This window comes from Rhinatrema bivittatum, chromosome 6, assembly GCF_901001135.1.
Source record: "Rhinatrema bivittatum chromosome 6, aRhiBiv1.1, whole genome shotgun sequence".
Taxonomy (NCBI): domain Eukaryota; kingdom Metazoa; phylum Chordata; class Amphibia; order Gymnophiona; family Rhinatrematidae; genus Rhinatrema; species Rhinatrema bivittatum.
The window spans coordinates 271,677,064-271,691,869 of NC_042620.1; the positions used below are offsets into that span (position 1 = coordinate 271,677,064).

General features: G+C 43.9%; 1 protein-coding gene across 5 annotated transcripts in view; it reads left to right on the forward strand.

Annotated features, from left to right (window-relative positions):
• The window catches only part of OGT (O-linked N-acetylglucosamine (GlcNAc) transferase), a 323,288-nt gene that overhangs the window by 134,969 nt on the left and 173,513 nt on the right, over nucleotides 1-14,806 (forward strand). For all 5 annotated transcript variants that reach the window (XM_029607212.1, XM_029607214.1, XM_029607213.1 and 2 more), the window contains one exon: nucleotides 14,365-14,505. In XM_029607212.1, the coding sequence (XP_029463072.1) occupies nucleotides 14,365-14,505 (141 nt within the window). The remainder of the gene's footprint in view (nucleotides 1-14,364; nucleotides 14,506-14,806) is intronic.

Consider the following 14,806-nt stretch of genomic DNA (forward strand, 5'->3'; position numbering starts at 1 on the left):
CTCATCTGCATATGCGCTGCCTACAATGGGGTCTCAAATCCCAATGGACCCAGTTTGCCCAGCTGCTGTCCAGAAAGGCGACAATGACCTGTGCAATGAAGCAGGACATCACTTGGTGCTTGTCCCCACTGATCCCTTCTATGGTAGCCCTGTTCCGCAATCGGTGCATGAATTAGTCCTGACCACAGATGCTTTAACAAGAGGCTGGGGAGCTCACATAGGGCGCATAAAGGCTCAGTCTATGAAATTCATCAGAGAACCTGGTAAACAAATCTAGAGTTGCGAGCGATAAACGACCTCCGAAAATTATTGTACCATCTGCAGGGAAAGAACATGATGATTCACACGGACAACCAGATGGCCATGTTTTACATAAACCAGGAAGGAAGGTCTGATTCCTGGATAATCTGCAGGGAAGGGATCCAGATCTTGGAATGGGCGGAGGCACATTACATCTCATTGCAAGCGACCTATCTCCCAGGAATCGTGAACACAGAAGCAGACAGACTCAGCAGGATATTCCTAGCAGACAACCTCTTCACAACCAGTGTATAGTCACTGCGAACCACCATCCTGGTCAAGGGGGGTGGGTCATTTCTGAAGGATCTCTGGATGGAAAGATTGAGGCTATCCTCAAGCAGACATTTGAGGCGTGGCAACGCATTTGCAAATAGCTTCTTGCTGCTTTATGATGCCTCGAGCAGGCTTGCCTCTCACTCAGGCCTGCAATGGGACCGGGAGCTGCATTTCTAGCTGATGCGGGCTGTGACTTGGTGCATACCACAGCTAGAGGAGTAGCCTCTGTTAGAGGTATGATGCCTTCGGTGGATGCAGAACTGGTTGGCAGATATGATTCTTAAGTTGAATTTGACAAAATTGCTCTTTAAGGGTTCTCTCGTTTGGAACTGAGTTGGAGAGGATGGTGAATCGATGAGATGATTCCAAGATTGTGTTTGCCGGAACGCTAGAGAGCGGCTGCACGCTCTTAGGGTGAGGGGCCGCTCCAGGGATGTCGTTTTATCTTCTACAGAGGATCAATGAATCAGAAGTCACATCCCATTGAAGGCTCAGTCTTTTTGACCATAGAGCCAAATAAGGACTCTGGCTCTGGTGCCGGGAGCATCTTGGACCTCTCGATGAAGATGCAGGGGTCCACCAACAGTTTCTGTAGATAGGTAATGGACCAGTGGGTCTTGGAGGTAATGAGACGGTTGTGTTCTAGAATGTCTTTAACTCCTTCCGATTGCCCTTATGGGGTATCTATGCAACTCGCTAGCAAGGAGAGGGGCAGTAGAAAGAAAGTTGACAGACCCCAGGGCCATAATTCCAGTTCCCAAACTACAGGAAAATCTTGGGTGCTAAGCCATCTATTTTGTTTTGCACAAGAAAGATGGCTCCTTTTGATGCCTCCTGGATCTGAAAGGAGTTAAATGGCATTTGCACATATCATGCTTCAGAATTGAACTTTTTGCTCTGTCATTATGGCAGTGCAGAAGGAGGACCTTCTTGCGTCTCTCATTCTGATAACATATCTACATACCCCCATTTGACAGAAATGTCGGTTTCTGCATTTTGATGTTCTAGGATGGCATTATCAGTGTTGAACCTGCTTGTTTGACCAGGCTACAGTGCTTAGAACCTTCTCCAAGATCATGGGAATAGTAATGGCCTCTCTGCACAAGGAGGATATTTTGGTCCATTTGTATATGGATGACTGACTGATTCGGACCAAGCTTACAGAAGAGTCAAGGGGTGTCTCACAAGGTGATATGCCTCCTCCTTGAGCTGAGCTATGAAGTAAACTTAGCCAAAAGCAGTCTACAACTTGGACTTCCTCAGAGTGAGATTCGATTCGGCATGAAGCAGGACCTTTCAGAGCAACGTATCTGACAGTTAGAAACAATTTCAATCCTTGAGATTGGCCATCTGTTTAATGGTGTAGTTATTTCTAGTCTTGGGATCGATGGCGGCAGCGTTGTTGGTAGTACTTTTGTATGAGGGTGCATATGCATTCGTTTTAACAGGCTCTGCTGGCGTGGTGGACTCCGCACTTATAGGTGTAGGCAGTGAGGCTATCCTAGCTGATGGAAGTGAGTGTGAAGTTGCAGTGATGGCTGCAAAAGAGAACTTCTCCCAAAAAGGGTACCCTTAGAGACCCCAGAATGGTAGGTGCTCACAACAGGGGCAAGCCCCTAGGTTGGGAGACACCCTACCAAGAATTGATGGCATAAGGTCAGTGGAATGCTGAAGATAAGGCCCATCAACAAATTAGCTCATGTAGGTCGCTTAATATGCTTGCGGTTTGCTGACCGGCTGACAGGACAAGCAGTAAGAATGTCAGTCACAGTCAACTATATAAACCATCAAGGTGGTAGTGGTTGTCAAGTAACTGTGGCAATGGATGCTCTCATGAAATGGAAGAACAACATAGCCAAACATCAGTCTCTGTCCATCCTGGCAATGTGAATGTGAGGGCCGATTTTTCTCAGCAGACATGACTTAGATCAGGAGAGTGGGAGCTGGCAGAGGATGTTTTTCAGCTCATAGTCTTTCAGTGGGACTAGATGTTTCTGGATCTGATGGCGTGTTACCACAAAGTGACGGTGCGGTGGTTCTATGATCGCTGACGGGATCTGGGGATGTTGGGAATCTATGCTTCTGTTCGACAGTGAGCCGTGGAGCATAATGCTGTGGGTCCCCTCCCTGGCTGATGTTCGACAGGGTAATACGGAGGATTGCAAGTCTGTACACCTGGTGGCTTAGATTAGCCACGGAGACCTTGTTTCGGTTACTGATAACCTCTTTAACCCAATAGGACTATCACGAAGCTTATGTAGGTGTAGAGGTACCATTGCCTAGGCAAGTTATGGCATATTTCATTAGAGTACAGGTGGTCTCGTAAATGGAGTCTTGACTGTGATCTCATGAGATTTGTCAGAATGTGCTCCTTCTTACATACTTTCTCCGAGCATTACTGCTTGGATATTAAAGCTCAAGAGGATACGATCTTTGCGAGGGTGGTATTAATGGGCCAGAGGCTGCCTGCCTCTGGTGTGGATTGGCCTACTTGAATGCAGAGGAAGGTGAAATTACTTCTTACCTGATTACATTTTTTTCTTCTAAGGAAGGCAGGCCAATCCACAAACCCCTCCTGGGCTGCCTTCTTGTTTGTTTACAGTTGGTCCTTTCCTTGAGAGACTTACAGATTGTTCCTTGTTCTGAGTTGTTTGAAGGACTAGTAAGTGAGAGCCAGCCTATATAACTGGGTATTTTACCTGAGTTCAATGCTGAATTAATTGTAAGTAACGAGTCGTTAAGTCATGTTATAGGTATAAAGTCTGCATGCAAATTTTTCTCATGAATATTCATTGTGGATATCCTGAAAACTTGACTGACTGAGGGTCCCCCAAGAGATTTGGGAACCTCTGCTCTAAGCTAAAGTAGTAACCTCATACCCTCTTAGGATTGGAACCAGTGCCTTTAGGTTCATTATTTTACTCTTCCTCTGCTCAGTAAGGGGAACAGTTCTGGTTTGATCAGACAACACTGCTTTGGTAGCCTTTGTAAACAGGCAAGGGGGCATGCTGACCCTTAGGGTGGTACAGCCTTCTGTTGTGTTGGGCAGAGCAGAATCTCCTAGAACTTAAGTACTGCATTGCAGGAGTAGAACATGTCCAGAATGTCATCTTAACAAGAATGAGCTCTCAACTGGGAACCATTTCAGAGGATATTAAACTGATGAGGCATCCTTAATATGGACTACAGGGCTTCTTGCTGGTACTGCTAAGCTGACAGGTCTTCAGCTGTGGAATGGACGTGTATTCTGGAGGAACTGATGCTGAAATTCTGCTTGGGCAAAACTGTGAGCTGCTTTATGATATTAATCAACCAGTGAACTTCTATTCTTAGAATCTTACCTAAGGAGGAACATTATAAAGTTTGACCACCTTGGGTAGGATTCTAAGAATAGAAGTTCACTGGTTGATAATCATACTATTGGCTCTAGACTGTCCACAAAGACAGGAATGCAAATTTGATGAGTATGCAAATCTGCCCACTTTTGCTATCTGTCTCAAGATACTGCTCTGATGGAGGGATCCAGCTGTTGGCTGTCTTGTACCCTAGCCATTTAAAGATTTCTGGCTCAGGAAGTGGTATTCTGTTGGCATATTTTCTGAAAAGCTTTCAGACTCTGGAAACACTTCATTTTTATTTGTGTTTATGCGTGGTCATTGTCAGCGGTGGTTGTTTTGCCCTGGAGGTTATTTATAGGACAGACATTTGGTCTTCTTATTTTGGTCTAACTTTTGTTTTAGATATGCAAGCCAAATGGTAGCATGCTTTCTCTATGCAGCCCTGTGTTCTGCCCACCTGTGTTAATGTGAGCTTAGGAACTTCCCACATTTGTGCACTGGAGAAATTTTAATCTTACCTGTTAATTTCCTTTCCTTGTCTCCTAACTAATCCAGGACTCTCCCAGAAAGTCCCTGGCTGCAGGTTTTTCTTGACCTTGGATGAGAGCTCCTTAAGTATCGCAAAAGGTTCTCAGTCTTTATGGTGCAATCCTGCAGATACTTTCTCCTCTTTGCTGCTTCTTTTTACTTTTCTGTTCTCTGTTGGTATTCTTAGAAGGGGATTGCATTTGCAAGGTCTCCTCCTGTGGTGTTTCATAGCTTTTTAAGTTTTTTGTAGTTTGCTCATAGGGGTTTCTACACTCCATTGCTTTGACATAGAGGTACTGGCAAGTTCTCAGGCTGCACAGCTTCTTATTGCCAGTGGTGATATAATTGAAAAGTTTTTTTGGTTCTTTATCTCCATCTGTTGGTGAGAGAGCATAAATCCATATGCATGAACTGTTCTAGTAGGATTCAAGGAAAGGAAATTAATAGGTATGACTACATTTCTCTTTAATCCCTTTAGAAAAACAGATTTGTTTTCTTCAGTGGAGCCCACGAAGAGATGGCAACATCAAAATCGTGTTCTGGTGGATTAAGGGGACATTCAGAATCTGTAGGTCTCTCAGCAACTGTGGTAACATGGAGTCTCTTCATACTCAATCACCAAAGGTTCAAGCTTCTTTGTGTGCAGAGGCTACAGTTTGTTTCAGAGGATGTTTGTAAGGTAGCCACTTGGTCATCCTCGCAAATTTGAGACCCTCTCTCCCCAGTGGCATTTTAATCCCACTCTTAATACTCTTGTGGGTTCTTCCTCCTACTGACTTAAACATGTTTTGCTGGATGTATTTTGGATTTAAAGGCCTTATCTCGCAAAGATACTGCCTGGTTTTTCTGCAGTCACTTTTCTTCCAGTGCTGTCCTTCTTACCCAGGATTGTATCATCGTTTCATTTAAACTAGACAGTCTTCATTGTAAGAGATCCATATGCTTCTTGAGAGGTTTGTCAAGTTCTCTTCAGATATCTAAAGATGCTTTATGCATCTTTAGATATCTGAAGACTGTTATGCTTTTCATGTTCGATGGCCCTTGCATTAGAGAGAGCGCTCCATTTATCTTCTTTGATTGGATCAAGAAGCGATCTCCTTGACACATTTACCGAAGGACCTATAGGCTGTGGTGGCACTTTGTGCTTATTTAACAAGAGCTCAGGCTTCTACTTGAGTGCTCCAGAGGGCATTTTTAAGGAGGCACTTGGTCGTCCTTTTATTTGGTCACTAAATATTACAGCTTGGAGATGTAGTATTTGGGGCAGGCTTTCTTAGGGTAGCCCTAACTTCACTTGCATTTGAATGGGCTTGGGCACTTCCCACGCATCTTGACTAGTCTAGAGTGATGGTAAGGAAGGAAAAATTTTAGTCTTGCCTGTTAATTTCCTTTCCTTAAATTTTTCTGGACCAGTCTAGGACCCTCCCAGAAAGTCAGTGGCTGCAGTTCGCGTGTTTATTGCTCAAGAGCTTCAAATTTGATAGAACATAAGACTTGCCATACTGAGTCAGACCAAAGGTCCATCAAGCCCGGTATCTGGTTTCCAACAGTGACCATTCCAGGTCACTAATATCTGGCAGGATCCCAAGGGCTAGATGCATTCCAAGCTGCTTATTCTTGGGATAAGCAGTGGATTTTTGTAAGTCTGCCTTAATAATGGTTAATGGACTTTTCCTCCTGGAGCTTGTCCAAACATTTTTTTAAACACAGATATACTAATAGATTTCACCACATCCTCTGGCAACGAATTCCAGAGCTTAATTATGTGCTGAGTAAAAAAAAATATTTTCTCTTACATTTAAAACTAGTATTACCTAGTAACTTCATTGTGTGTCCCCTGGGCTTTGTACTTTTTGAAAAAGTAAACAACTGATTAATGTTTACTCATTCCATTCCACTCTTTTTATAGACATCTATCCCCCCCCCAGCTATCTCTTCTCCAAGCTGAAGAGTCCTAACCTCTTGAGCCTTTCTTCATAGGGGAATCAAGGTAATGCTCTACTTCCAGGTGTCATTTCTCTTCCAAGGCAGCATGGGGGCTACCAGATTGGAGGTGGGATCTCTCTACTATGTCCCTGAAGGTCGTCTCTTTATATCCTGTCTCCCTTAGTTCTTCCAGGTCTGCCACTCTAGCCTCCAGAGATTGGACTCGTTCTCTGAGGGCTAGGAGCTCTTTGCACCTAGTGTATACATACATCATTTTGCCAGCTGGGCAATAAACATAGGTATGGCACTAAGGCTGGAAAGCCTCCCTCTTGCTGCTGGTCTACTTTCTGCATCATAAGTTTGTTGAATTATCAATTTGAATTTCTAAGGGATCAGGAATGTAAAGCTAACCTAAAGTACTTTTAATCTACAGATTTATTTTATTTGTCTTGCAATGACCCTCAAAACACTACAATTAATTTACCTATATCTTCCTTGTTAGCCACCTTATTGACTTGTTTGGATCCACAACCAGTGGGTTATGCACCTCTGCCAGCAGATGGAGTCTGAGCAAAGCGGACATCACTATATATACCCCTGCACTGACAAGTCCACCAGTATGGATGTGCATTTCCCTACTGGGGATTGCATTTAAAGTTTTGTTGTAGAAAGAGAAAAGAAGTTTATTGCCCTGCTGTCCTTTGATACCTTATGGTCCCTCCCTCTGTCTAGTTTCCTGAGGGAAAAAAAAAAGCTGAAAGGCAAGCAGGTGCAGGAAGCTGGTGCTGTTGGTAAGTGTCTGAGTATGTCTAGACCTACTGTGAGTCGCACCAATAGGGTCCCAGATGGTCTGATGATGAAGCCTATGCTTACTCCCTGGAGGATGGGGAAATTCATCCGGGGCTGGAGCCGTATAGAACTAGGAGTTTCTTTCATAGAGATGAGTTATCGGGTCTGATTTCCCAGACATTGAAGATGCTGGGGGTACCGGGGTCTGCTTCCATGTCTGAGCCAAAGAAAGATCCCATTTTGATTCCTTTGTGTAAAGCCTCGTGTTTATCCTCTGTTATGGAGGCTATTTTAAGAATTGATTGATCTTGAATGGGGCGCTCTGGAAGCTAATTTTAAAGTAAGGCAAGCCTTGAAACAGCTGTATCCCCTGGATCCAGCTGCGAGAGAGCAATCACGCTTTCCAAAAGTGGATACACTTGTGTGCCATCTCCAAGCAGACTACTTTCCTGAAGAAGGGAGAACGGCATTGAAGGTTGCACAAGATAGAAGAATTGAGGACATCCTTAAGCAGGCCTTTGAAGTGATAGCAATGAATTTGCAGAAAGCTTCTTGTTGCTCCCTTGTGGCGTGCTCTTGTTTACTTCCCTCTCAGGAAGTCTGAGTCTGGTGTTAATTCCAGGACAGCGATGGAACCAACAGCCGCCTTTTTGGCAGATGGGGGCTGCAATTTGGTCCTTGCTTCAGTAATAGTGGCCAGGCATCAGCTTTGCCTCAGGAATTGGTCAGCAGATACAATTTCAAAGTTTAATCTTACACAATTGCCTTTTAAAGGATCACTCTTGAGAGTGAGTTGGAAAAAATGGCCAATAAGTGGGGTGAGGCCTAGGTTCCTTGGTTACCAGAGGGGAAAAGAAGCAGACTCCACGTTCCTTCGGCACAAGAAGTTGTGCCAGGGATTTCAGACGCTTTTGACACTACAGAGGACTGGCTTCTCAGAGGACTCTGCCTTTAGTTCGATCTCGGTCCTTTTGTCCCAGGCAGCCCAGAAGAGGGTGCAGGCTTGGGTACTGGTGCCCGCCCCCCCTCCCCGACCTCTTAATGAAGCTGTGATGACCCACTCCCCCGGGAACAGGTGCTAGGTCTCTTTTATCGGAGGTCGGTTGAGATAATGTCAGAACAGAGGGTTCTGGGAGGTGATAAGAGATGGCTGTGCTCTGGAGTTTTTCAGTATCCCTCAGGACTAGCAGTGGAGTGTACGATGTAAAAGCTTCTCAGCCTGCGGGCTGTAGTTCCAGTGCCTATGTAACAAGAAAATATGGACTGATATTCCATTTATTTTGTTGTGCCCAAGAAGGCAAGGGCTCCTTTCGGCCCATTCTGGATCTCAAGGGAGTCGAGTCATTTGTGGGTGACTCATTTTCGAATGGAAACTTTACACTCAGTGATGGCAGTATATTCGGGAGTTTGTCTCTGGATTTGTCGAATGTGTACCTTCATATTCCCATCCTTCTGGAGCATCAACAGTTGCTGCGTTTCACTATTTTGGAGTGACATCAGTTTCGAGCACTGACATTTGATTTGGCCACTGCACCCAGAGCCTTTTCAAAGTGTTGAGAAAGGATGGTGTTCTGGTTCACTTGTACTTAGACAATTGACTGATTCATGCCAGGCATCTGGAAGAGAGCCTTTGGGTCTCATGCAAAGTGATCTCCGTGCTACGGGATCTAGGTTGGGTGGTGAACTTGGTGAAGAACAATCTACAGCCATCCCAGACACTGGAGTATTTCGGTGTTTGGTTTGACATGAAGCAAGGCAGGGTGTTCCTTCCGGAGTGCCGCATTCAGAAGCTGATAGCACAGGTGCAAATGTTGACAAACAATATGCCAGACAGTGTGATCTTATCTATAGATTCTCGGATTGATGGTGGCCACCCTAGAGGTGGTTTCGTGGGCAAAGGCACTTATGTGCCCTCTTCAGCACACTGCTGACTCGGAGTCCACAGTCTCGCAGTGGTTGCAAACGGATCATCTAAGGAAGGAGGTGTCCTTACAATCACCGGACTGGATAGTACTCATGACGGATGTGAGCCTCCAGGGTTGGGGGCTCAATGTCAGGAATTGACAGTACAAGGGTGCTGGAGTACAAAAGAGTCTAGCTGGAGCATCAATCGGGTGGAAGCCTGGGCTATCTGGTTGGCATGCTTGATTTGTCTAGCAGTCCAGATAATGTTAGATGATGCAACGACAGTGGCTTAACATCAATTGCAAGGGAGGAACCAAGAGCCAGCAAGTGTTGCAGGAAATTGCCCAACTCATGGAATAGGCAGAAGTGCATCTTCAGGAGATCTCAGCCTCCTACATAACAAGAAAAGACAATGTAAGAGCTGATTTTTTCAGCAAAGAGAATTTGGACCCAGGAGAATGGGAATTGTCAAACGAGGCATTCTAGCTCATAGTGGACCCCTGGGACCTCCTGTTTCTAGACCTGGTGGCATCTCACAATGCGAATGTTTGCCTCTTCAGTTGTGGGAGAGATCAAAAGTCCTTGGGCAAATTCCTGTATGTCTTCCCCCCCCTTAGCCATGTCGGGCCAAATGATTTTATTTTATTTATTTATTGGTTTCTATATACCGCCGCTCATCAAAGATATCGCGTCGGTGTACATAGAACAAGAACATACGCCAGGGCGTTAGACATTGAACAAATTAAAACATATGTAAATAACAATATAACAAGAAAAAACAAGGTATTTAGCAAGTTTAAACTTAAGCCACATTAAATAACAATTCAAAGTGTGGATAAAGTATGGTGTGGCAATATATAGTAAGGTATAGAATAAATACAAGAACATGTTATAAACGTGATAAAATATGAGCATGTGATGAAAGAAATCATCTGTATGGCATCATGTTATGAAGGAATTCATGTGTGGGAACAAGAGTCTGGGCAGAGAAAAACCTGATAGATAATAGCAGCAGATAAGATATCTATGAAAACGGAGGGTTGAGAAGTGATAGACAAGGGTAGGGGGAATAGAAACTGAGGGAGAAGGAACAGCAGATGGGACAAAAGAGAAGAAGTGAGGAGTGAAGGTGTGAAATGAGAGGATAGATATTAGGTGTAAGTGAGAGGGTAGATAGGTGTATGCTTGAGTGAAAAGCCATGTTTTGAGTTTTTGCTTGAAGATTTTGGGAGACAATTCTAGACGCAGATCAGTGGGCATTGAGTTCCATAGCGTGGGACCAACTAGCGAGGGGGCTCGTACCTTGGTGGATGCGTAATTGGGTAGTTTGGGGGAGAGAGTCCGTATGGTGGCGAGGTATTGATTTCTGGTTGGTCTGTAGGATTTGTGGAATTATAGGGAGTCAGTAAACCAGTTCATGGTAGGGGTTGTGTAATGCCTTATGGATGAGTGACAGTGTCTTGTATGCGGGAGGAGATGGGGAGCCAGTGTAACTCTTCTAAAACAGGGGTAATGTGTTCATTAGTACGTGTATTAGTAAGGATACAAGCTGCTATATTTTGCAGGATTTGCAGAGGGTGGATGGAGTTTTTAGGTAAGCCTAAGAGAGGAGAGTTACAGTAGTCTATATTGGAAAAGATCATAGCTTGTAGAACTGTGTGGAAATCGGAAAAGTGAAGTAAGGGTTTAAGTTTTTTAAGGGTATGTATCTTGTAAAAGCACTCTTTGAGTATTGACTTAATAATTCTTCAAGGTAATTTGATCATCCAGCATGACATGTAGATCTTGAACTTGATGGGAAAATTGGATGTGAGGTGGAGTCACAAGTGTTGTTGGTTTGGTATGTGAGGGGGTAGGTGTAGAAATGAGCATTATCTCTGTTTTTGTGGTATTGAGGGCAAGTTAGATACTATTTAAGAGGTTGTTAATTGAGAAGTGTGGATTCCCAGGTTTCTAGAGCTTTAGGTAGTGAGTCGGAAAGAGGGATAAGAATTTGCACATCATCTGCGTAAAGAAAGTGTGGAAGCTGAAGGTTGGATAGGAGTTGGCAAAGGGGTAAGAGGTAGATGTTAAATAGAGTAGATGACAGGGAGGAGCCTTGAGGGACCCCTTGCGTAAGGGGGATTTCTTTTGATTCGTGATTTCCAATCTTGACTTTGTAATTACGGTTGCAAAAGTAGGAATTAAACCAGTTATGGGCAACTCCGGTTATTCCAATCTCACGAAGCCGTTGGAGGAGGATCTGATGGCTAACTGTATCAAACGCAGCTGAAATATCTAAGATAGCTAGGAGATAAGAGTGCCCTTTGTCTAGGCCTTTGATAAGGTAATCAGTAAGGGACAGGAGGAGAGTTTCCATACTATGTAATTTGTGAAAACCAAATTGTGAGGAGGAAAGGACTTGGTGGTCATCTAAATCGCTGAGTTGGCGATTAATAGTTTTTTCTAGGATTTTAGAGATAAATGGGAGATTGGAGATAGGGCAGTAATTGGCGAGATCAGAAGGGTCAAGCTTAGGTTTTTTTTAGGGTGGGCTTAAGAATAGCTTGTTTGAGTGGGCTGGGTACCAGACCTGATTTGATGGAGGCATTGATTATATTAGAGATAGGTTGAGCAATTAGGTCGGAGATGGTAAGGAGGAGTTTTGTGGGGATGGTGTCAGAGGGGTGGGAGAGAGTCTGGCTTTAATTTCCATCACCATGGTGTGCTCAAACGAAATGAGGTTTGCGGAAGAGTTATTTGTGTAAGCTGGGTGGGTGATTTGGGGAGTGAGAGAGATGGAGGGAAAGCGTGTCATTAATTTGTTGACTTTATCATAGAAGAAGGTTGCCAGTTGCTCGCATTTAACTTTGGCTTCTTCTTCTGGAATGGTATTTTGGGTGAGGTTGGTGAGTGAGGTGATGTATTGAAATAGGGCTTGAGGGTTGAATTGTAATTGGTGAATCTTGATAGCATAGTAGTTCTTTTTGGCATTGTTTAGCATATCTCTATAGTTGTGTAGGGAGGTTTTGTAACGGGCGAGGAGAGAAGGGGAGGGGTCTCTGCGCCAATTTTTTTCAGCTTTTCTAAGGGTGTGTTTCATTTCTTTTAATTTAGGTGAGTACCAGGGTTTTTTCGTTTTGTTCTGGGAGGAAAGTTGTTTAGATTGTAGGGGGCAGATGTTATCAGCAATTGAAAGTGTGTATTTGTTCCATGATGCAAGGGCAGTGTCGGTTTGGAGGAGCGAGAGTCACACAGGAATGGCACTTCCGGTAGCACCAGATTGGCCCAGGTGGCCTTGATATGCAGATTTGTGAAAGCTCCTGGTGGACTTTTCTATCCAATTCCTGGTTCACAGGATCATCTGTGGCAGGGGGCCTGTTCTTCATGAAGATCTGCCTTGATTTTGTCTTACAGTATAGCCCTTGAGTGGGCTTTGTTACTGAAGTGTGGCTATTCCACTGCCGTAATGCCATCTTGTTACGAGTGAGAGAGTTCTCCACTTCCTTAGCCTTTGTGCGGGTTTGGCGAGTGTTTGAGGCTTGGTGTGAGGATCGAGGGGTTCATCCTTGTTTAAGATCCCTCAAAATTTGGTATTTTTACCAAATGAATTGAGAAAAGGGTTAGCCCTTAATTCATTGAAGTACAGGTGACAGTTCTTGCCTGTTTCCGAGGTGGACCCTTGTTGGCTCATACGGATGTGGCTCATTTCTTAATAGGGGAGAAACATCTTTGTCCTCCCCTGCAGTTGTTGGTACCCTTGTGGACTCATAATCTGGTTTTGGATTTTCTGGAAGGTACCACTTTTCAACCCTTGCATAGCCTTTCCTTATGGTCATTTACCTGAAAATGGTATTTCTTGTGGCAGTTTGTTCTGCACATAGAGTCTCCGAACTGCAGGCTTGTCTTGATGGGGACCATTCCTGCGAGTGACTCGGGGGTGATACAGTTGCATACTGTTCCATCTGTTTTGCCAAAGGTGGTCTCGGATTTTCACTTGAATCAGTCAGTTTCCCTGCCATCTTTGGACAGGAGAGATGTGGATGAATATTGCCTGTTACGGTCCTTGGATGTCAAGAGGCATATCTTGAGGTATTTAGATGTTTCTGAACCTTTAAGGAAGATGGACCAGTTGCTTATACTCCATGATGGGAGTAAACAGGATGAGCCAGTGTTGCAGACTAAAATAGCCCACTGGATTAAGGAGATAGTTACAGCCATTGTTGAGCAGACATTGCCTAATCAGGTTAGGGCTCAGGTAGTGTCATGGGCAGAGATTAGATTGCTGTCTCCCATTTTAGATTGGCAGAGCTGCAACATGTTACTCCTTACGTACCTTTTCCAGGCATTACTTCTTGGATATGCAGGCCCAGGAAGGACGCAGCCTTTGTACTTGTAGTATTGATTGGACTGCAGGTAGCCTCCTGACCTGTTCGGGAGAAGCTTTGGTACATCCCACTGGTCGTGGATCCACCTATCTGAATGCTAAGAGAAGAAATTACTATTTACCTGATAATTTCCTTTAATAAGGATAGGTGGATCCACCTTCCCGCCCTCGGCTACCAGAAGTGCTGTTGTCCTCCTGTGAGGCTGTGTGTTCCGGGGTTTTACCAGTGTCAGTCTAGTCCCTAGACTGGGGTTATTGCACTCCTTGTCTGAGTTAATTGGTTTCCTGTTAGCTGAGTGCTGGAGTGGTTGTCTGTTAATAATCAAGTTTGTCCATAGTTGGCTTTTGCAGAGAGTACTGGCGGGCTGATGTCAGTGGAGGGATATATATATACACTGTGGTATCAGCTTTGCTCTGGCTCCATCTGCTGGTAGAGGTGCATGACCCACTGGTCATGGATCCACCTATCCTTATTAAAGAAATGGAAAAGGTAAGTAATTTCTCCTTTATATGAAAGTTTCTCTTTTTTTAAATTTGGATATGAGCTTGATATTGCTTGTGTCTTTCTGTCCTGTGTTCCTTGCTTGTAATCTTGTTTTTGTGCCTAAACAGCTTTCTTCTCCTTTGACCGTCCAAATCTATGTGAACTGAGATGTCACCATTGTGCGGTGACTGAGACCCTACCCAGTTCCCATGAAAAGCAGTAGCTGAATACAGGAATAAAATATATCGCCACCATAGTTCCTATGAAAAGCAGTAGCTGAATACAGGAATAAAATATATCGCCACCATAGCAGTACTGTCTGTGACCAGTAGGCCTATGAATTGCATATAACGTTTAATGAAAAGTGATGCAGCTTACTAGCTTTTGTACTCTGTATTGTAGGTGTACTCATCTCGTTTACATTTTGAGTATGACTTTTCTTTGTATATCAGGTTACTGAAGCAGAAGAGTGTTATAATACAGCTCTTCGTCTTTGTCCTACACATGCTGACTCTTTAAATAATCTTGCAAACATCAAACGAGAGCAAGGAAACATAGAAGAGGCGGTCCGTCTCTACCGGAAAGCGCTTGAGGTAAGCAAGAGTAGTGTAGTTTAATAGATGCAATGATGCTGGAGAACACAGAAATCTTAATGTTTGGTACATTTTAAAAGGATCCAAAAAATGTTACAGTTCATAAGCTTTCAATATCACAGATTCCCCCCTTCATCTTTTTTGGTCTCAAAGAAATTTTCAACAATGGGTGCCCATTTCACAGATCAAGAGCCAAAAACTCAGAATGCACAGTGCCAAAAGAACCCAGTTTATTTTTGTTTTACATTTGAACTTAAAAACGTAATTATGGCATTACTTTTTTTTTTCCCCAAAGACATGC